At 42.1% G+C, this 23309-nt stretch overlaps 2 protein-coding genes and 1 non-coding gene across 3 annotated transcripts; all 3 read left to right on the top strand.

Annotated features, from left to right (window-relative positions):
• The first annotated feature begins 8123 nt into the window (after positions 1 to 8123).
• On the top strand, positions 8124 to 14013 carry cnn2 (calponin 2). The gene is made up of 7 exons (XM_024435302.2): positions 8124 to 8298; positions 10108 to 10229; positions 10566 to 10632; positions 11293 to 11430; positions 11786 to 11902; positions 12171 to 12317; positions 12492 to 14013. The coding sequence occupies exons 1-7, from the start codon at positions 8236 to 8238 to the stop codon at positions 12771 to 12773; spliced, it is 936 nt and encodes a 311-aa protein (XP_024291070.1). The 5' UTR covers positions 8124 to 8235; the 3' UTR covers positions 12774 to 14013.
• Positions 14014 to 17716: 3703 nt separating this feature from the next.
• LOC112260301 (40S ribosomal protein S15-like) lies at positions 17717 to 19753 on the top strand. Its single transcript, XM_024435300.2, has 4 exons — positions 17717 to 17824; positions 18209 to 18294; positions 18772 to 19006; positions 19598 to 19753. The coding sequence occupies exons 1-4, from the start codon at positions 17822 to 17824 to the stop codon at positions 19709 to 19711; spliced, it is 438 nt and encodes a 145-aa protein (XP_024291068.2). The 5' UTR covers positions 17717 to 17821; the 3' UTR covers positions 19712 to 19753.
• LOC112261186 lies at positions 18349 to 18486 on the top strand. The gene has a single exon (XR_002955137.1). It is a non-coding gene; the product is annotated as a small nucleolar RNA SNORA35 (small nucleolar RNA).
• Positions 19754 to 23309: the final 3556 nt, after the last annotated feature.

The following is a 23309-nucleotide window of genomic DNA, read 5'->3' as shown; positions in this document are numbered from 1 at the left end:
GATTCCCCCTTAACTCAGTGTTTCCCAAACTTGGTCATCAGGACCCCAAGGGGTGCACATTTTGGTTTTTACTCTAGCACTACTCAGCTTGATGATCACGTGCACCCCTTGGGGTACCGAGTTTGGAAAGTCCTGCCTTAACGCAATGCAAATTGTAGACTATGTGTGTGCACATTTTCTAGTGTTTGAAGGATTTGGTGCGTTCCTATGCTTAGACCTTGCTGATAATTGACAAATCTTACACCTGGTTAGATATTTAGTAAGTATCAGCTAACCACATACAATGCATTCGGAAAGTATTCAGACACCTTGACTTTTTCCACATTTTGTTACGTTACAGCCTTATACTAAAATGATTTAAATACAACATTTCCCTAATCAATCTACACACAACACCCCATAATGACAAAGCCCAAAACTTTTTTTTTTCCAAAAAATAAATACCTTATTCAAGTCAAATTGAATTTACGTAAGTATTCAGACCTTTTGCTATGAGACTTGAAATTGAGCTCCGGTGGATCCTGTTTACATTGATCATCCTTGAGATGTTTCTTTAACTTGATTGGAGTCTACCTGTGGTAAATTCACATGATTGGACATGATTTGCAAAGGCACACACCTGTCTATATAAGGTGCCACAGTTGACAGTACATGTCGGAGCAAAAACCAAGCCATGAGGTTGAAGGAATTGTGAGGGGCAAGTTACCGGTTTGGTCAAGGCCAGCTTGATACAGTTAACTAGGTAAGTCAGTTAAGAACACATTCTTATTTACAATGGCAGCTTAGGAACAGTGGGTTAACTGCCTTGTTCAGGGGCAGAATGACAGGTATTTACCTTGTCAGCTCTGGGATTCGATCCAACACTAACCACTAGGCTACCTGCCACCCCATGTCGTCACTATTATTCCACAATGTAGAAAATAGTAAAAATAAAGAAAAACCCTGGAATGAGTAGGTGTGTCAACTTTTGACTGGTACTGTATATGCCAATGCTGTTGTATATGCTTGTTTTTGCTTAATACTGTGCTATGTCGGATTGTTTGAAGATTGACAGATTGGCTTAAAAAGCTGTATTTGTCTGTTTTTTTGTGTGGTATCGATGAAGGTATTTGATTGGGAAATGATGATACATTTTCATGAGGTGAAATTAATTCATCTATAAATGTGGGGGGAAAAGGATGCCCTGCAAAACATCATCTGTTTGGTTTAAATTCCCCTGGTGCAACGACATGGTATTTGCATCTATAACAAGTCTGGACTATGATCAATTAAGCCATATCAATGGATGTAACGGGTTAATGTAAAATAATGAATTAGGTTGGATTCCACTTATGGCACTTCCAAGGCCGTTCCATGATGATTTATTACGGTCGCGTCAATCATGTTATATACTTTGGTTATTGTAGCAAGGCATATGCCAGCATTGTAGGCCTACTGCCTCTGCCCGTGGCCTGCTAGGCGATGGCCGTTAGACCTCACTTCGCCACGTATGAGCCCTGGTTAAAGTCCCTGTTGCAGCTTTCACTTTATTCCACTACATTGGTGGCAGCGATGGGACCACGTCCGGCTCACATTTAGTTATGTGATCTAGTGGTGGGAAGCATTCTGTTCTTCAACATTGTGTTGGGCGTAATTACATTGATATAACTAGTGTACAAGGATAAGCAACAATGGGTGTGACAAGCAGTCACTGCAGTTATGATCAAGCCTTACAGTGCATCAACTTACCAGTGTGGACCCAAAACAAACACATTCTGCACATTTTCAAACTACCAGTTTAAAGTGTTATTACAACCATGGTGTTCTGTCGTTACTGAAACTTCTGCATCTAATAACTTGACAATGATCCACATTATATGTAAGTGATTTATGCAGAAAACCACAACTATCCTTTTTCTGATCTGTTCTGATCTAATGAGATGGATGTAGGATTTTCTACGGCCTAGAATCAAGGCCTTTCCCGGTCATGAAGGACGAAGCTAGGCCCCTCTTGGTTCTCATTGGCGAAGACTAAACTCAAGTTAGGGGTTATATGTCAGAATCTCCTATACCACTTTGCCCAACATGTTATACCCCAGAGGTTGTAAATGAACTCTTTTTAAGTTGATATAACTTGCAATTATTATAGGGTGTGAACCCTCACAAACTTTTACAAATGCACAATTGAGAGCATCCTGTCGGGCTGTTTCACCGCCTGGTCTCCATGGGTGGTGCGGTCTGCACAACGCATCACCGGGGGCAAACTACCTGCCCTCCAGGACACCTACATTACAGCACCCGATGTCACAGGAAAGCCAAAAAGATGATCAAGGACAACAACCACCTGAGCCACTGCCTGTTCACCCCACTACCATCCAGAAAGCGAGGTCAGTACAGGTGCAGCAAAGCTGGGACCGACTGAAAAACAGCTTTTATGTCAAGGCCATCAGACTGTTAAACAGCCATCACTAACACAAAGAGGCTGCTGCCCTATATACATAGACTTGAAATCATTGGCCCTTTTAATAATGGAACACTAGTCACTTTAATTGTTCACATATTTTACTTTACTCATTTCGTATGTATATACTGTATTCTATTCTGCTGTAGTTTAGTCTATGCGGCTCCGACGTTGCTCGTCCAAATATTTATATATTCTTAGTTCCATGCCTTTACTTTAGATTTGTGTGTATTGTTGTGAAATTGTAAAATATTAGTTGTTAGATGTTACTGCACTGTTGGAGCTAGAAACACAATGATTTCACTACACCCGCAATAACATCTGCTAAACATGTGTATGTGACCAATACAATTTGATTTGATTTAAAACCCATAGCTGAATGGCTTCAGACAGAGCATTTCTCACTGGAAATTGCTGCTGACTTTGAACAAAGCTTAGAGTTAGGGTATTTAATTGTCAGACTTTCCTATGTCACTATTCCCAACATACAAATCATTCAAATCCACACAGAAAATATTTACACAAGCAATCTAATATCACACAGTCAAAACTCTGTTGTTTAGTTAAGCTCACCATTCTGCGATTCTCACTGTTAATAGGTTGTAAATAAACCCTTTTAAAGGTGATAAAAACTTGTTTAATTATAGGGTTGTGAAATCCATAGCCGAATGACTTCAGACGGAGCATTTCTCACCATTTATTTACGGAGAGCAATTTCCGTTTTGTAACCGGTAGTGTCCATTTATTTACAGTAGTGTGTTGATTAATTATTTCTTCAGTGGAAATACAGAATATGTATAAAAATGCCAAATCTACCAAAAGCTAAGTCAAGCAGAAATTTACGACTGAACAACCATATTAATCATTACTAAAACCTGCAAACTACAAACATTTAAAGAACTATATACAAATATTTTATTCAAAATAATTAATACAAAAGTCAAGAGTTGGCTATAATATGAGTACAAACAAAGTGAGCGTGTGTGTATATACGTGTAAGTGTTTTTGTGCATATGTGTATTATGGTGTGTATTATAATTTCCAATTATAAACATGTATCCCCATTCCACAATCAAATAGTTTTACCGATATCAATCTGGCAACCCTCATAAAATTCGACATATCTTTGTATATGGTCAGTGATCTGTTTGTTAACTTGGCTCTCGAAGACCTTAGAAAGGCAGAGTAGGATAGATATAGGTCTGTAACAGTTTGGGTCAAGAGTGTCTCCCCCTTTGAAGAGGGGATGACCGCGGCAGCTTTCCAATCTTTGGGGATCTCAGACGATACAAAAGAGAGGGTGAACAGGCTAGGGGTTGCAACAATTGCGGCAGTTAATTTTAGAAAAAGAGGGTCCAGATTGTCTCGCCCGGCTGATTTGTAGGGGTCCAGATTTTGCAGGTTTTTCAGAACATCGGCTATCTGGATTTGGGTGAAGGAGAAATGGGGGAGGATTGGGCAAGCTGCTGTGGGGGGTGCAGGGCTGTTGACTGGGGTAGGGGTAGCCAGGTGGAAAGCATGGCCAGCCGTAGAAAAATGCTTATTGAAATTCTCGATTATAGTGGATTTATCGGCGGTGACAGTGTTTCCTAGCCTCAGTGCAGTGGGCAGCTGGGAGGAGGTGCTCTTATTCTCCATGGACTTTACAGTGTCCCAGAACTTTTTGGAGTTTGTGCTACAGGATGCAAGTTTCTGTTTGAAAAAGCTAGCCTTTGCTTTCCTAACTGCCTGTGTATATTGGTTCCTAACTTCCCTTAGAAGTTGCATATCGCGGGGGCTATTCGATGCTAATGCAGTACGCCACAGGATGTTTTTGTGCTGGTCAAGGGCAGTCAGGTCTGGAGTGAACCAAGGGCTATATCCGTTCCTGGTTCAACATTTTTTGAAATGGGGCATGCTGATTTAAGATGGTGAGGAAAGCACTTTTAAAGAATAACCAGGCATCCTCTACTGGTGGGATGAGGTCAATATCCTTCCAGGATACCCAGGCCAGGTTAATTAGAAAGGCCTGCTCGCTGAAGTGTTTTAGGGAGCATTTGACAGGGACGAGGGGTGGTCGTTTGACCGCAAACCCATTACGGACACAGGAAATGAGGCAGTGAATGCTGAGATCCTGGTTGAAGATAGCAGAGGTGTATTTGGAGGGCAGGTTGGTTAGGATATCTATGAGGGTGCCCGTGTTTACGAATTTGGGGTTGTACTGGTAGGTTCATTGATAATTTGTGTGAGATTGAGGGCATCTAGCTTAGATTGTAGGATGGCCGGGGCGTTAAGCATGTCCCAGTTTAGGTCACCTAACAGTACGAGCTCCTACGATAGATGGGGGGAAATCAATTCACATATGGTATCCAGGGCACAGCTGGGGGCAGAAGGTGCTCTATAGCAAGCGGCAATGGTGGGAGACTTGTTTCTGGGAAGGTGGATTTTTAAAAGTAGAAGCTAAAATTGTTTGGGGACAGACCTGGATAGTATGACAGAACTCTGCAGGCTAACTCCACCGCCTTTGGCAGTTCTATCTTGTCAGAAAATGTTATAGTTAGGGATGGAAATTTCAGGGGTTTTGGTGGCCTTCCCAAGCCATGATTCAGACACGGCTAAGACATCTGGGTTGGCAGAGTGTGCTAAAGCAGTGAATAAAACAAACTTAGGGAGGGGGCTTCTAATGTTAACATGCATGAAACCAAGGCTTTTACGGTTACAGAAGTCAACAAATGAGAGTGCCTGGGGAATGGGTGTGGAGCTAGGCACTGCAGGGCCTGGATTAACCTCTACATCACCAGAGGAACAGAGGAGGAGTAGGATAAGGGTCTGACTAAAGGCTATAAGACCTGGTTGTCTAGTGCGTTCGGAACAGAGTAAAAGGAGCAGGTTTCTCGGCACAGAAGAATAGATTCAAGGCGTAACGTACAGATAAGGGTATGGTAGGATGTGAATACAGTGGAGGTAAACCTAGGCATTGAGTGATGATGAGAGGTATTGTCTCTAGCGACACCATTTAAACCAGGTGAGGTCACCGCATGTGTGGGAGATGGAACAAAAGGGTTAGCTAAGGAAAATTGAGCACGGCTGGAGGCTCTACAGTGAAATAAGACAATCACTAACCAAAACAGCAATGGACAAGGCATATTGAGACAGCTTGCGGGCCGGGCATAGCAGGCTAGCAGAAGGGCCGTAGGGGGATGTCACGACGGAAGAGTCAGTTGTAGCCCCCTCGGTCGGTTACATCGGCAGACCAGTCGTGATGGATCAGCAGGGCTCCGTTTAGTATAAAGGTCCAGATCAGAGCATTGCAGTAGTCTAATCTAGAAGTGACAAAAGCATGGATTAGTTTTTCTGCATCATTTTTTGATTAAGTTTTAGATTTTTGGAATGTTACGAAGATAGGAAAAAGCTGTCCTTGAAATATTCCGCAAAGCAGTGAAAGTTAACATTGTGTTTCCGAATGACATCACCAAGAGGTAGAATATATAGTGAAAACAAGTGGTACTAAAACGGAACCTTTAGGAACGCCTAAACGTACAATTGATTTGTCAGAGAACATACCATCCACAGAGACGAACTGATATCATTCCGACAGATAAGATCTAAACCAGGCAAGAACTTGTCCGTGTAGACCAATTAGGGTTTCTAATCTCTCCAAAAGAATGGTGATCGATGGTGTCAAAAGCAGCACTAAGGTCTACGAGCACAGATGCAGAGCCTTGTTCTGATGCCATTAAAAGGTCATTTACCACCTTCACGGTGGCAGTCTCAGTGCTATGATGGGATCTAAAACCAGACTGAAACATTACGTATACAACAGCTTTTTACATTTTTCTTTTTGAGGAATGGGAGACTCGATATAGGCAGCTTTGGAGAAATACGCAGACTCAAAGAGGAGTCCGTCATTTGTTTTCTAATGACCATGAAGTTCATGAATTTATCACTGCTGTCATGAAAGCTATCCTCTCGTTGAATGCTGCTTTTTAGTTAGCTAATATACATTTTGGATTGTTCTTATTCTCCTCAATTAATTTGGAAAAATTGGATTATCGAGCAGCAGTGAAGACTCCTCGATATTGCACGGTATTGTCTTTCCAAACAAGTCAGAAGACTTCCAGTTTGGTGCCGCGCCATTTCCATTCCAATTTTCTGGAAGCTTGCTTCAGGGATCGAGTATTTTCTATATACCAGGGAGCAATTTTTTTGTGACAAATGTTTTGTTTTTATGGTTGCGACTGCATCTAGGGTATTGTGCAAGGTAAAATTTATATCCTTAGGTGGTTAACCAATTTTTGTACTCTGACGTCCTTAGGTAGGTGGAGGGAGTCTGGAAGGGCATCTAGGAATCTTTGGTTGCCCTAGAATTTATAGCACTGCTTTTGATGATCTTTGGTTGGGGTATGAGCAGTTTATTTGTCGCAATTGCAAACATAAGATGGTGGTCCTATCATGACACAAGTTTAAGATGTTAATAATTCAAAAAGGAATAGGCAGAGAATGGTTGTGGAAAGGCAAAAGTTCAAAACCAGTTCAGAGTCCAGGATGTACAGAGTGGCAGACAGGCTCGAGGTCAAGGCAGGCAGGTACAGAGTCCAGAACAGGTAGGGGTCAAAACCAGGAGGACTAGGAAAAAGGAGAACCGCAAAGGCATGAGAACAAGGGAAAAACCACTGGTTGACTTGGAACATACAAGACAAACTGGCACAGAGAGACAGGAAACACATGGATAAATACACTGGCGAAAACAAGCGACACCTGGAGGGGGTGGAGACAATAACGAGGACAGGTGAAACAGATCAGGGTGTGACAGATCCGATAGTCCAGGATTATGAGAAAAAAACATTTAGATCCACAATATTTATTCAATAGGACAAAACTAGATCCAGGGTATGACTGTGACAATAAGCAGTGTCTTAGACCGCTGTGCAACTTGGGAGGCCCTACTGAATTACATTTTGTACATATTTGCATGAATTGAGTGTGAGATTGTGTTGCAACCAGAGGTGCCAAGTACTCTCAGGTGGCAAACAAAATGCGACCCAGTATGTACATGTGTGAAAAAAGTTGTTGGTAAGTAGCAAAATGTGTTCAGTATGCCATTTTCAGTTGAGACTAAGTGTAAGTGTAACATCAAGACAATATTACAAAGACTATTGAACCTAATTGAATTGACAACCACACAAACAGTCACTGAAGTGATACAAATGGACACTTGATAATGAATTTATGTTACTATTTTTTTCATCTGTATTTGATGTTATTGTAGACTGTGATTTATAACAGTTAACTCGAGTCATGATCAGTTGTCTTATGTGGGCTGAACTAAAATATTACGTTAATTGTTTGATGCTCGAGTGGATATTTTTAACCATGTTCTCATAGCGCTATTAACATTCTCAGTATTCCAAAAAGGGTAAAAACCCTTGAATGAGCAAACGGGGTCCTTTGCACTCTGAAATTTGGCTCAAGAATAGTAGCATTGCGTCATTCAGTAGCTAGTTGTACTTTGGTAGTTCCTCAAACTTTTCCCGACAAAAGACTTAAACGATTACTGCGCCGCTGGCATTCTGGCCCATAGGATACTCCCACCATCTAGGAATTTGGGACTTTCCTTCCATATAAGGACTTTTTGATGTCAATCACAATCTAGAGAAAGGAAAAGGTGGAGCCTAAAAAATCGTATAAACGTTTTTTATTGGTTGCAAGAGAATTTCTTAAAAGGAAGTGTTTAGTATACTCTGGAGTTAACTGGAAAGGAAAGGAAACTGATACAAAAGTATCCATACGAAAAACAAAGTACTCATTTTATAATCATGTCTGGCTCATCATTTAACAGAGGTCCTGCCTATGGGTTTTCTGCGGAAGTCAAAAGCAAGGTAAGTGTTCACGGAGTCGAGTTAAGTGCGAATGAATCACTTGCCTTGTGTTATACTGATATAGTGAGGTATATTATAGAATAATTGTTTTATTTATAGAAATATGTATGCCTAGGTATTTTAGGCTACATAGGCTATGATTTGAAAAGGTATTGACATGGAACGGGCAATGACTTTTTGGAATGATCTAAATAAAGCGCAGGTCTTATCAACAATTTCACAAGTTTTACCAACTCCGCACTATGCATATACTTCTGGAAAATATTGTTCATTGATATGATAATACACACATCTGTAAGTTGGTTTAGTTTTGGGAAGCGCTTAAAAAAGCATGGGCGTTAACCATGATATTGGCAATGTGGCAAGTTGAAATATGCGATCCCATTAGCTTACATAGTGAAACTGGTCAGTACTCTATAGAGTGGTATGTCTTTCATTCATCCATGTCCCTGAGTTTGATATGACCCATCCAGAGGTCACACTGTCCTATCGTGATTGCAACTCCTGCGCTGCGGTGGATTGGGGCCTTGGTGAACGGCAATTGTTTTGCGCTCTGCGCCGACGTGATGCGTGCTTAGACAAATTACTCCACAAAACAGTCCAAATCGAAATATATTCTCATTCATAACATATGCATAGTCAAAAGTTAACCTTAACAGACAGTGCCTGTGTCCTCCATCCAGAACATCAATATCAGTTAACCTACGCCCCCCTCAAGCCAAATATAACTGTTCTATCCCACATGTACTGTAAAAAACAAAAACAATTGGTGCAACCTTTGTTCCTGTCCATTTTTTTATTTTATTGTGTAGGCCTAATCTTGTTACACTTTTGCAGTGTAATAGGATAAATAGATTTTTTAAAACTCTGCAAAAGCCCCAAGATCTGGCTCTTATTTAAAATGTATTGTGTCAATGGAGAAGACTAATATAATACAAATTTCTCCTTTTGTTTTTCATAAACAGCTAACTTCACCCATCATGTTCCAAGTTATGTTGTACAAAAGAATACTCAGGTCCCCACACTGCTACCATAATCCACCTTGGACTCTACAAGGTGTCGAATGCGTTCCACAGGGATGCTGGCCCATGTAGACTCCAATGCTTGCCACATTTGTGTCACGTTGTTTGGATGTGCTTTGGGTGGTGGACCATTCTTGATACACACGGGAGACTGTTGAGTGTGATTAAACCCAGCTCTGTTGCATTTCTTGATACAATTTGTTGCACCTCATACCTGTTCAAAGGCACTTAAATATTTGATCTTGCCCATTCACTGTCTAAATGGCACACATACACAATCCCTCTCTATCCTGTCTCTTCCCCCTTCATCTACACTGATTTGAACTGAATTGAACAAGTGATGACATCAATAAGAGATCATGTCTCTCACCTGGTCAATCTGTCACAGAAAGAGCAATTTTTCTTAATATTTTGTACACTGTACATGCATTATAGTCTCTGTCCTGGGTGAGGGGTCCCATTCCTCCAGTTTATACCATTGGCCCTCGGAACACACTGTACTGGTAGCCAAGTGGATGTAAATCTTTCCCGCCATTGATTCAATGTGTTATTCAATGTGTTTTGGTTAACCCAGACAAAACAAACACCGCTGGCCACCAATTGTGTATAATTATTTGAAGTATGCATTGCAGATAATTTTCTCATAAATACCAGTGGAAACAGTCATGTAAAATAAAGTGTAACCAACATGTTACCTACACATGTTTTGGTTGTGCCATCCTTTTCCAAGACTTTTGGTGAAAGTTAAAGGCTTCCTCTAATGAATGTTTTACCCCCCCCTTTCCAGATTGCCGGAAAGTATGACCCTCAGAGAGAGGATGAGCTAAGGGTCTGGATCGAGGATGTGACGGGATGTGTTATTGGGGAGGACTTCCAGAAAGGCCTGAAAAATGGTGTCATCCTGTGCGAGTAAGCTTATAAATGGGGCCAGCATCCATCATCATCCTATTTGTAATGTCACCCTAACCATAATATGTAAAATAAGGCTTTGTTGATCCACGTTGTATTGTTCAGCCAGTGCAGTTAACCGAAGACAACACGCATCATAAACATTCAGCTAGCTACAGCATAATAAACCAAATGATTACAATCCGTGAATGTCCTGACTGTTCTCATAGTTGTCGGCTTTATTGTACTGTACACAGTAATGATTATGCTCTACAGACAATTTTTATCCTCTGATTCCTTCGGTTGCCTATTGAGGTACTGAAGTCTAAGTCGGCAAGCTCTCTCTTCCTCCTCTAGACTGATCAACAAACTTCAACCTGGCTCTGTGAAAAAGATCAACTCGTCCACCATGAATTGGCATCAGGTGAGCAGCTTGGATTGTTCTCTCTACATTAGACTTGCCAGTACATCAACAGACTTGTACTGTACTTTGCCAGGTGGTTTTACAGTTAGAGAATAAATCTGAGCTGTTGTGCTGACCAAGCCTGTTTTTTTTTACTAACAAAAAAGCAGAGGTAGATTATTATTATTAGAGGTGCAACTTTCTCTGGACCAGAGACTGTACTGAAGTAGGACATGGGTTAGAGTGAAGGAATAAGGTCCGAGGGGAGCTGGTGTTTGGCCAATATACCACGGCTAAGGGCTGTTCTTATGTAGGACACAGCGCAGATTACCTGGATACAGCCATTAGCCGTGGTATATTGGCCATATACCACAATCCCCCAAGGTGCCTTGTTGCTATTATAAACTGATTACCAATGTAATTAGAGCAGTAAAAATAAACGTTTTGTCATACCCTTGGAATACGGTCTGATATACCTTGTCTGTCAGCCAATCAGCATTCAGTGTTTGAACCACCCAGTTTATAATGTGGAATACAGTGGGAACTCTGTGTGCAAGAGATATCCGTCTAGCAAAGAATTAAGAAATGTAGTTATGATAACCACTTTATGGCTATGGCATTCCAAAGTTATTGAGAAGCTCTTTACTCATCTTGTCCTCTTATGCGCTTTTCTGTTTCAAGCTGGAGAACATCACCAACTTCATCAAATCCATCCAAACGTACGGCCTGAAGCCCCATGATATCTTTGAGGCCAATGACCTCTTTGAGAGTGGGAACATGACCCAGGTCCAGAGCACCCTGTTGTCTCTCGCTGGCACGGTAAGACTTTCACTATTAAAAACTTTTGAAACTATTTTTTTTAAATTATTTTTGCTTGCACCTCTAATGAGAATAACAACTTCTGTATTTTAATTTTAGCCGACGCTTCGGTAATTTCCACTTGCATGAATCGTTTAATATTGTACAGATTAAATGGCTGACCTTGCAGTAATGCTCTGTACCACATGGTTTTATCTTCATAAAGATGTTCCTGAAGCGAACATAATGGTGTCCCGTCTTTATCAACATATGGTGTAGGAAGTGGGATCTGAATACAACAAGCCCCTAATATTGTGTCCAGTAGTATCTTGACGCATCCAACAGTGTCCTGATTTCTGTACACTTTCCCCTGCAGGCCAAGACCAAGGGCTGCCAGTCCCGAGTGGACATTGGGGTGAAGTACGCAGACAAACAGGAGAGATTATTCGACGAGGAGAAGATGAAGGCCGGACATTGTGTCATTGGACTGCAGGTCTGAGGGCATGGTCGCGGGAAGATATTTAGGGCTGGGTGTACAGAACTTATTCTTTGGGGGGGGTGCTGCTGATTTAAAAAAAAATAATAATAATTTTAAAAAATGTCAATGGGGAGGGGTGCTGAGAGCTCCAAGAATAATAATAATATTGTTGATTTTAATGCGATCTACTCAAGTCTCTCCATCTAAGGGGAGGGGGGAATTGTAGTTTTCTACTCATTCTTTGCCGTTTTCCCTTTAGTAACCGATATGTCTCATTCCGCAGATGGGAACGAATAAGTGTGCCAGCCAGGCGGGCATGAATGCATACGGCACCAGGAGGCACCTTTATGACCCCAAGGCTCACATCCTGCCCCCCATGGACAACTCTACCATCAGTCTGCAAATGGGCACCAATAAGGGGGCCAGCCAGGTAAAATAAAATTCTCACTCCATCTCACCATGTCTTAACTGAATCAAGGTATCAATAGTGTCAATGGGGGAACTGCTTTGGTAGGCTTTTTCTAATGGATTCTTGTTTATTCAGATGAGTACACATTTTAATTCACTGCTAACTAATTCAACTTTCCCTTCCTCTACTCTTCAGGCTGGCATGACAGCTCCAGGAACCCGCCGTGCCATCTACGACCAGAAGCTGGGCACAGACAAGTGTGACAACAGCACCATGTCGCTGCAGATGGGCTCCAACGCAGGCGCCAACCAGAGCGGGCAGAACTTTGGCCTGGGTCGTCAGATCTACGACGCCAAGTACTGCCCCAAGAATGACGAGGAGCAGAACGGGGCCGGGGCCGACTACCAAGATGAGGGTTACCAAGAATACAAAGATGACACGGTGCCGGTGTACCAAGAAGAGGGGACGGATTATTAAAAGTGGGTTGTGCTTGTTGAAGATAGTAGAAACCTCAATGAAGGCGTTATCAGAGTTATTCGTTACATAGGATTTTCTACCTTTTTGGGTGATCTCCTTCTGGTATTTTACAATAGTTCCCAGTTACCCTCATGAATTACTGGTTAGGACCAATATACACATATCTCACATGTACTATATATTAGTATGTTTTTATATATCTGTTGAAATGGCTATAACTATATGTTTTTAAAGTGCAACTGCTAAAGCCAGTGTTTGTCTGAGCTGTGATTAGCTTTTTTTCTTCACAGGGAATTTTGTAAAGTGCCAAAGCCCCCTTGCCAGTTTCCCCCCTGTCTTAATGTAAGTAGGTAGATTTCAAAGGGATGGCATTATGCCAAAGATTTTCATATACAAATATTGCCTAGAATCCATCTAAAATGGGATTAAAAATCATCTGTTGAGACGGAAAAAGAAAGCTCTTAAACTTTCATCGAAATGTAGATTAAAAAAATAAATATATATAAAAAATTCAGTTAGTGGATTGTTCCATAGTTGGAATTTACCCATCCTTGTATTTATATGCCTAAAAGTCATATTGTTAATGTAAACTATTTACATTTCCTTAACTGATGCGAATAATAATGTGAATTTGTTTTAACTGTTTGTATCCATTCAGTACTTTTACTTGGTAATATAAAAGACTAGATGTTTTGTAGTATCTGTTGAGAATGAGAAAATGTCTTTAATGAGACAGTGGTTTGTTCACACATCTCCCATTCTGTTAACTTTTTATGTATGCTGAGTACTGATCATATCACTTAAAAAAATAAATAATAATTTTTAGGAGGAAATATTTATTTTGTTGCATAATCAGAACTGGAGCCAAGGTTGTTTTCTTTGGGTTAGAGTATCTTGGGGAAAAAAACATTCAGGCTTTCAACATTCCAAGCTGGATACTGGATTCATTTTGTCAGTTGTCTTCATTGTTTAATGTTTTACTGGATTCACTGATTGACTGAAAAGAAGACCAGACTTATTTTGAACTCTAACATTCAAAGTGATAATTTTTATATTTCTGTTTAAAAATGTTTTTATTTTATTACCTAGACTGAAGGAAAATGAGCTTTTACTACCTTTGGTATTATATAAATTTATTGTGCTCTGCTTTGGGTCCATCTTTCCAATATAAATGAAAACTTCTAACGTTTGGAAGTGTGTGCATGACTAAAGTGAAATAAAGATGGACATTGAATACCAACCAGACTGATGTTACAATTAAAGAGTGTCTCATTAGTTACATGTTTAGCATAACTTGTGCTAGGATCATTAGTTCATGTGGCTTTAGTTAGGGCATTATCCAGCATAAGCAATAATTGTCTAAACCATGTCTGCGTACCATAGCCACACTAATTTCATGGTATGTGAAAAACGCAGTGCTGTGGGGTTTCCGTCATTTGGGTCTCCTAAGGGAATAGAGAAGTATGTGAGCTAAAACACAGCGCCCTCAAACAAGCCTAGTGCTGCTAGATATCTGATTGACAAAGGCACTGTGTTGGTAGCCCTTGCTCTGCTTGACTAGCAGTTGGTGCAGATGATTTACAAATCAGTTGAAGCTGCACATGCGTTGACACCCCAGCAACTGGGAGCACTAGAGTACTTTCCAGGTGGTGGGCCAATGAAAATATCAAGATATATGACTGTGAAGTTGTGTGACCTTGTTGCCAGCTGTACAATCCTTTTGGACCGCCCCTTATATGAATATCAAGCCACAGTATCCTTTTTTATTGAATATAAGAAAACTGACAATCATTTTTGTCTTTTGCATGTCTGTAGTTCCTTATCCAGGATTGGGTCTTTTATCATTATGTAAGATAATGCACGGGTTATAATCTCATACAATAAAACATAAGTAAATAGATTTTTTTTTAAACGCAACTAAACATAATCCATATTCTTGTTAATAGGTTGTTAGGATGAGCAGAGACGGATGGCGTGTCTATTTCTTCAGACCCAGTTCATCATGCATTAGGTCACCGGTAGGTTTTACAACAACAAAGCAGGTAGGATTAACTAAACCGGTTTCAAGTGCAGTACGTTTTCGGTAAACACGCTCACTGCCTATTGTGCCTAGAGCTGTAATCCGTTTACGTAAGGGCCCCTTGGTTCTGGTCAGGGAGAAGAGCACAGCTTTGGCACCCAGGGCCTTGGTGTCGGCAGTGCCAAGCAGCAGGGTAAGGACTCTTCTACTGAAACGTACCCCACAAGAGTAGTTGTGTCACTGTGGTAGTGTTATAACTGTGCAATAGAGCACCATATTGAGAGAGGGCCCCCTTGTGGATGTTTAATTTTCTAAAATAGCTGATCCGCTTTTTAAACATTTGACTTGAATGGCACCTGACCACATCTTGTCACTTCCCTCTCTCTTCAACATCTCACTCGGATAATCACCCAAAGTCATACTAAACTTGATTGGAAACCTGATACAAGCACAGTCGGGAATATTTACTGTTATTGTACATGGGCTTTGAGTGTGTGCCTGTTTGTCCCACAGAGCTCGCTGTGTCCTAGGACCTTTGGGCTGACGTGCTGTGTGGTGGAGATGATGCACACAGCACTTCGTTACGACATGGACAGGTTCAGGGTGTTGTTCAGAGCCAGCCCAAGACAAGCAGACGTCATAATAGTAGCTGGGACCCTCACTAACAAAATGGCACCTGTGCCCCGGAAGGTATCACCCTGATAATTCTATGTAACAAAAAATGTCCTCCTCCAAAGGGTTGAATGGAAACTGTGAGCATATTTGGATTCATTCCTTGTGGATGTCTTGACCACAGTATCAGTTCCTTGTGGTGTCCTCATTCTGAGTGGCCTGTATTCTCTCTCTTTCCTTTTCGAACAGGTATATGACTAAATGCTAGAACCTAGATATGCGATTTCAATGTTTGATTAAACCCATCTTCATGTGTGTTTTTTTTCTTCTCACATGCATCATGTCTGACGGTCACACTTCCGTGTTAAACATTACCTTTAGTATCTCACAGAAGCTTGTGGTTTGTTAGCACTAACCTTGTCCTTGCATTCCACTAAATATAACCCATAGTTCAGTATGTTCTGACCACATAGAGCTATAAGTGTTCCTCTCTCAGTTTGAGTTGTGACGTTCTCTTTAAACATGATGCTGCACCACTGCAGAAGGTCATGTGTTGCTCAGTTGTCATGGTTGAGATTTTCTGTAACATTCGATCCTGTGAAAGTTACCACAACTTTGGTGCTGACCCAGTACAAAACCAAGAAAGGGAAAGCTACTGTTGTTCAAATCAGCACTTTGATTGATGGTGAGATGTGTAATTGTACATGAGGTATCATGAAAGAAAGTTGGCGATTGACGAGTTGGGTATGTAAAGTAATTTCATGTGAATATGTCATTATTTTCTCTCCATCAATCAGCTGTGCTAATAGATGTGCCTACTACCATTAGTCTTATGCAGGAATATGACCACATTGTTCCAGTAGACATATACACTATATATACAAAAGTATGTGGACACCCCTTCAAATTAGTGGATTCGGCTATTTCAGCCAGACCCGTTAATGACAGGTGTATAATATCGAGCACACAGCCATGCAATCTCCATAGACAAACATTGGAAGTAGAATGGCCTTACTGAAGAGCTCTGTGACTTTCAACGTGGCACCGTCTAACTAGTCAGTTCAAAACATTTCTACCCTGCTAGAGCTACCCCGGTCAACTCTAAGTACTGTTATAGTGAAGTGGAAATGTCTAGGAGCAACAATGACTCAACCCCAAAGTGGTAGGCCACACAAGCTCACAGAACGAGACCACCAAATGGAAAATCACAGCGGGTAAAAATCGTCTGTCCACAGTTGCAACACTCACTACCGAGTTCTAAATTGCCTCTGGAAGCAACATCTGCACAATAACGGTTCGTCGGGAGCTTCATGAAATGGGTTTTCATGGCCAGAGCAAACGCACACAAGCCTAAGATCACCATGCGCAATTCCAAGTGTCAGCTGGAGTGGTGTAAAGCTCACCGCCATTGGACTCTGGAGCACTGGAAACACGTTCTCTGGAGTGATGAATCACAATTCACCATCTGGCAGTCTGACGGACAAATCTGGGTACAAAGCGAGGTCCATACAGAAATAGTTTGTCGAGATCGGTGTGGAAGAACTTGACTGGCCTGCACAGAGCCCTGACCTCAACACCGTCGAACATCTTTGGGATGAATTGGAACGCAGACTGCGAGCCAGGCCTAATCGCCAAACATCAGTGCCCAACCTCACTAATGCTCTTGTGGCTGAATGGATGCAAGTCCCCACAACAATGTTCGAAGATCTAGCCTTCCCAGAAGAGTGAAGGCTGTTAAATCAGCAAAGGGGGGACCAACTCCATATTGATGCCCATGATTTGGAATGGGAAGTTCGACGAGCAGGTGTCCACATACCTTTGCTCATGTATTGTATGTATCAGGTACAGAGAGTTGATACAGCTCTGATGTAAGGCACATTGCAGTAACGGAAGAAGATCAAGCAGATCCGGTACCGCAAATGAGGACCTGTTTCTACATGGTGTATTTACAGCTGATGATTGACATTATATGGTGCAATGAAATATGCTGGAGCAAATTAGGGTTAAGTGCCTTGCTCAAGGGCACGTCAACAAATGAGCCTTGTCGGCTCGAGTATTTGAACCAGTGACCTTTCAGATACTATCCCAACGCTCTAACCGCTAGGCTACCTGCCTTTGTTGGTAAATAATAAAATGCTAATTTATTTTATCTCCTGCCTATGTGCTATTTGCATGTCAATGTATTTTTCTGTGAGGACTTTCATGAAAATGGATGGCATTTTACATTTGTTTTTTAGCAGACGCTCTAATCCAGAGCGAGTTACAGTATTGAGTGCAGTACCACCACCTATCGGTTCAGTGAAAAATACAACTATTTTGTATGGCCGGAAATAGATAACCGGATGTCTCTGTGAGTCGCGCGATATTGGGACCAGCGAGAATTCGGAATGTTCTTTTCCCCGGAACATCAGGCAAGATGGTAGGTGACCAAATTTACAACTACCCGAATATGACAATCTATGTCCATCTCAGCAAAATTATAAAACCTTCTATTTAATAAATCATATATTTCTGTTCATCACCATTTATCAATCGGTACATTGCTAAATTTTAGGATGGAACAAGATTGGCGCACCATAAAGCTTGGGATGTATGCTAATGGGACAGGGTAGCCTGCAGCGCCAATGCTTTTCACCGAGTCACGTTTTCTCTTTTAGAGACATGAGTTCGGCACGAAATCCCGACTAACACAGTTGCTAGGAATGTTCTAAAGTATTTCACAGCAAATGCCTTGTTCAACATATAGCTGTTGCTGTTGGCCCACGATATCCACTGCGTTGAAGTAATTTGCGTTGCTTCCTAGGCGGAAGTTGAGATCAAGAAGAAGCGTACCTTCAGGAAGTTCACCTACAGAGGTGTGGACCTGGACCAGCTTCTTGACATGTCCTAGTGAGTAAACCAACCATTTCACTACTTCACCACGATATTTGTCCAAATTGGTGGTTGCATTGTGGTATGTCGGTGAAAGCTCAGCTTCTACCGTGAGTGTATCCAACATACCAATGCTAAATGAACCCCATCTTGCAGAAGGGTGAAAGTCTGTGGCAGTGGCACTCACTCTTTCGAAAGTTGGGTACATTTTATGAATGTGCTGTGTTCTGTCATTTGTTTTCTACATTTTGCATTTCATACAAATCATTATGTAATGAATTGGGCTTTGACTAAATATGTTCACTTAAGGCCAACCAGTTTGGGGTTAACATGTAGTACAATTAGTGAAGGAACATTGACTCTGGCAGTCAGAATTCATTGTAATTGTTTATTAAACTCCCCTGTAAGTCTTCAGTCTGCTATTTGAAGCTGATGTTTTAATGTGCATCTGAAAATATCCCAGATGGAATTATGACCATACACCCCCCCTTCCAGTGAGCAGTTAATGCAGTTGTACTGCGCCCGCCAGAGGAGGAGGCTCAACCGTGGCCTTCGCCGCAAGCAGCAGTCCCTACTGAAGCGTCTGCGTAAGGCCAAGAAGGAGGCTCCCCCCATGGAGAAGCCTGAGGTGGTGAAGACTCACCTCAGGGACATGGTCATCCTGCCTGAGATGGTCGGCTCCATGGTCGGAGTGTACAACGGCAAGACCTTTAACCAGGTTGAAATCAAGGTGAGGTTTGGGGGAGATCGCTGGACTCGCATACTCAATCATGGACTCTTACTGACAGTTGTGGCTGCTTTGTGTGATGTCTTGTCTCTACCTTCTTGCCCTTTGTGCTGTTGTCTGTGCCCAATGTTTTTGACATGTTTTGTCCTGCCATGTTGTCTCAGTTCTCTATGTTGTGTTCTCTCTTGTCGGGATGTGTTGTCCTATATTTTTAATCCCATTCCTACAGGAGGCATTTTGGTAGGCTGACATTGTAAATAAGAATTTTTTTCTTAACTGACTTGACTAGTTTAAAGTTTAAAAAAAAAAAATACACCTAGCATGGCTGGCCTCCTCTGAGATTGTAATTGTAAAAAATGGTTTGCTTTTTGCTGGTTTCCTCAAACTCTTGCCCCAAGTGCACGCGATGAATCTAAATTTCTCACCTTTTGCAACAACCCCTGATTTGTCATGTAACACTCATTCTTCAGGTATTGTATAGTGTCAACACACTAGAGAATGTTGTTACTATTTAGTCACGGTTGTTTTCTAGCTGAAATGTCAAGTAATCTGATTGTCCTGCTCAACACTGACTTTGTACATTTCTCTCTCCAGCCTGAGATGTGTGGCCACTACCTGGGGGAGTTCTCCATCACCTACAAGCCAGTCAAGCACGGTCGTCCCGGTATCGGAGCGACACATTCTTCCCGTTTCATCCCACTGAAGTAGAATGGCTGTGGTCTTTGTATAAATAAAATTTGAGTCCCCACACACTTGTCTGTTGGTTTGCTTGAATTGTGACATGAGAATTTCTCTCTCCATTTGGATATGGTTTGAATTACCCTAAAGGAATTTGGTTGTAAATTGCCTTGAGTACAGCAAATGCATGAAATATGTGAACTTAACTGCCCAAAGATGATTTTTTTAAACTCTTGGTGCTTGTGCCAATGTGTCAAATTAATTGGATCCAGTTTGTTTAATGGGCAGAGCTGAACTGTTGGTGCCTGTGCATCAACACCTGTTTGCTGAATTTGCATAAAAATAACTACCACTGTAAATGGGTAAAATGAGGTGGTCTGATCTATTGTTAGATGTATTTTGTTCAAAGAACATGACTGCCAAACATTCACATGCGTAATCAACAAACCCCTAGCTCGCACTGGCTGGTGCATGTCTAGTAAACTGAATTGCATAAAGGCAAAATGGGCCTTCACACATATCTGCATCTACTTTTTCCAATGCAATCTTGTCATTTACTGCTTGGGGAAACTCACGTCAATACCTACTGGTTACATTGGAGTGCATACAATTTATAACAAGGAATAATTGTCTCATCCAACCAAATCAAGATGTCTGGTTAGGCTCACGCAGCATCACTGCCGAAGAGGAGCCCAGGTTAAAGGTTGCTGGGTGTTCTTCGGGATCTACGTTTACGTCTAGCCGCATTGTGATTAGCGTCATGGCAGCAGCATTAAGACTTCCGTTTTTCTTAATATTGCCTTCAAAATAAAAGTCGGCGTTTTAACGCAATGTGTATGATACGAAATCATTCTTGCCGCTTTTCATAGTGTATAATAGCGGCGGATTGGCCATCTGGCAATGACAGATGGGCAAGACCATGTTTTCGGTGGGTGGGCTGGACGAAATTCACACATGAAAACAAAAAATGTAAGAAAAAAACAAAGGTGTCATGGCCGGCATTCCATGGACCTCTTAAGATTTTTTTGTAAAGCTTTTTGTGCAATTTTTCTGTTAGTAGCTCAGCAAAAAAATGAACGTCCTCTCACTGTCAACTGTGTTTATTTTCAGCAAACTTAACATAGGTAGATATTTGTATGAACATCAGATTCAGCAACTGAGACATAAACTGAATACGTTCCACAGACGTGACTAACAGAAATGGAATAATGTGTCCCTGAACAAAGGGGGGTCCAAATCAAAAGTAACAGTCAATGCAGCTGGTGGCCACACCAGATACTAAGTACTGCAGTGCATCTCCTCATGGACTGCACCAAATTTGCCAGTTCTTGCTGTGAGATGTTACCCACTCTTCCACCAAGGCACCTGCAAGTTCCTGGACATTTCTGGGGGGAATGGCCCTTGTCCTCATCCTCCGATCCAACCGGTCCCAGACGTGCTCAAAGGGATTGGGATCCGGGCTCTTCGCTGGCCATGGCAGAACACTGACATGCAGGTAATCACTCACAGAACGAGCAGTATGGCTGGTAGCATTGTCATGCTGGATGGTCATGTCAGGATGAGCCTGCAGGAAGGGTACTACATGATGGAGGAGGATGTCTTCCCTGTAACACACAGCGTTGAGATTGCCTGCAATGACAACAAGCTCAGTCCAATTATGTTGTGACACACTGCCCCAGACCATGACAGACCCTACATCTCCAAAATGATCCTGCTCCAGAGTACAGGCCTCAGTGTAACGCTCATTACTTCAACGATAAACGTGACTCCGACCATCACCCCTGGTGAAACAAAACCGCGACTCGTCAACGAAGAACACTTTTTGCCAGTCCTGTCTGGTCCAGCGACGGTGTGTTTATTTCCATAGTCAACGTTGTTGCCGGTGATGTCTGGTGAGGACCTGCCTTACATCAGGCCTACAAGCCCTCAGTCCAGCCTCTCTCAGCCTATTGCGGACAGTCTGAGCACTGATGGAGGGATTGTTGCCATCATGTACCTGTCCTGCAGGTGTGATGTTCAGATGTACCGATCCTGTGCAGGTGTTGTTACACGTGTTCTGCCACTGCGAGGATGATCAGCTGTCCATTCTGTCTCCCTGTAGCGCTGTCTTAGGCGTCTCACAGTATGGACATTGCAATTTATTGCCCTGGCCACATCTGCAGTCCTCATGCCTCCTTGTAGCATGCCGAAGGCATGTTCACGCAGGTGAGCAGGGACCCTGGGCATCTTTCTTTTGGTGTTTTTCACAGTCAATAGAAAGGCCTCTTTAGTATCCTAAGTTTTCATGACTGTGACCTTAATTGCCTACCGTCTGTAAGCTGTTAGTGTCTTAACGACCGTTCCACAGGTGCATGTTCATTAATTGTTTATGGTTCATTGAACAAGCATGGAGAAACAGTGTTTAAACCCTTTACAAGAGCAGCTCGCTCTCGTAAAGGGTTTTAGAGATTGGTGAAGTTATTTGGATTTTTATGAATTATCTTTGAAAAACAGGTTCCTGAAAAAGGAACATTTCTTTTTTTGCTGACTTTAATCATCTATAATGAGCCTTTGGCTGATCAGTAGACAACAGCTGGTCCCCCTACCAAGATGAGCTAGTCGGGAATTCTGATAGGTTCAGCTTAGGTCACGCAAACTCACATTCAAAGTCATACCCGGCATCAGCAACAAGACCTGCTCTGTCATTAGACAGCCAAGATCATGGATTGTAAAAAACAGAAAGGGTGCCTATAAATGTAGAAAGAGCACATTCTAAATTGTCACCTCACTCAAAACATCCTATTTTTTTGGGCAGCTAAAATCATGATTTGGTCAAACAGTAAAGTGCATTATTATCCTCATGATTTTTTTTGCCCCCTTTTTCTTCCCAATTGTGTTCTTGTCTCATCTCTGCAACTCCCCAACGGGCTCGGGAGAAGGTCAAGTCATGCGTCCACCAAAACATGACATGCCAAACCGGGCGTTCTTAACTCCCCGCCCGCTTATCCTGGAAGCCAGCTGCACCAATGTGTCTTGTTGGAGGAAACACCGTTCAACTGACAACCGAAGTCTACCTACAGGCACCAGGCCCGACACAAGGAGTCACTAGAGCGCAATGAACCAAGTGAAGCCCTCCGGACCAAACCCTCCCCTAAGCTTGACGACGCTGGGCCAATTGTACGCCGCCCTATGGGACACCCGGTCACGGCCAGTTGTGACACAGCCTGGGATCGAACCCGGTTCCATAGTGACACCTCAAGCACTGCGATGCAGTGCCACTCAGAAGGCCTATCCTCATGATTTGTGTAATGAAAGTTTCTGCCCAGACGCTGTGGAATCGCTGGGGCCTTATGCTGTGATGAACGAGCCACTCTCCTCTCTCCCCCAAACACTCGAGAGAAAAAGGTGTTCTGATCATATAACATTTCAAAATGCAATTGCAAGAGAAACACAGCTTTGGAAGCTTCATCCACTTGTTCCTGTCGAAGAGAGGAGGGTCTCAGCTTTCTGTAGGTATAATTTATATTTCTTAACTCTCAACATTCAGCTCAGTTGCAACTATTTTACAACCAAGATATTTGATAGACCTTTCAGATATGGAGCAGCACGTCAGCGAAATGCGCACAAGCCATTTCAAGGGCATAGGCCT

This window comes from Oncorhynchus tshawytscha, linkage group LG10 (assembly GCF_018296145.1).
Source record: "Oncorhynchus tshawytscha isolate Ot180627B linkage group LG10, Otsh_v2.0, whole genome shotgun sequence".
NCBI classification, from domain to species: Eukaryota; Metazoa; Chordata; class Actinopteri; order Salmoniformes; family Salmonidae; genus Oncorhynchus; species Oncorhynchus tshawytscha.
Note: the sequence above shows the minus strand (reverse complement) of the source record. Positions and strands in the feature narration are given on the sequence as shown.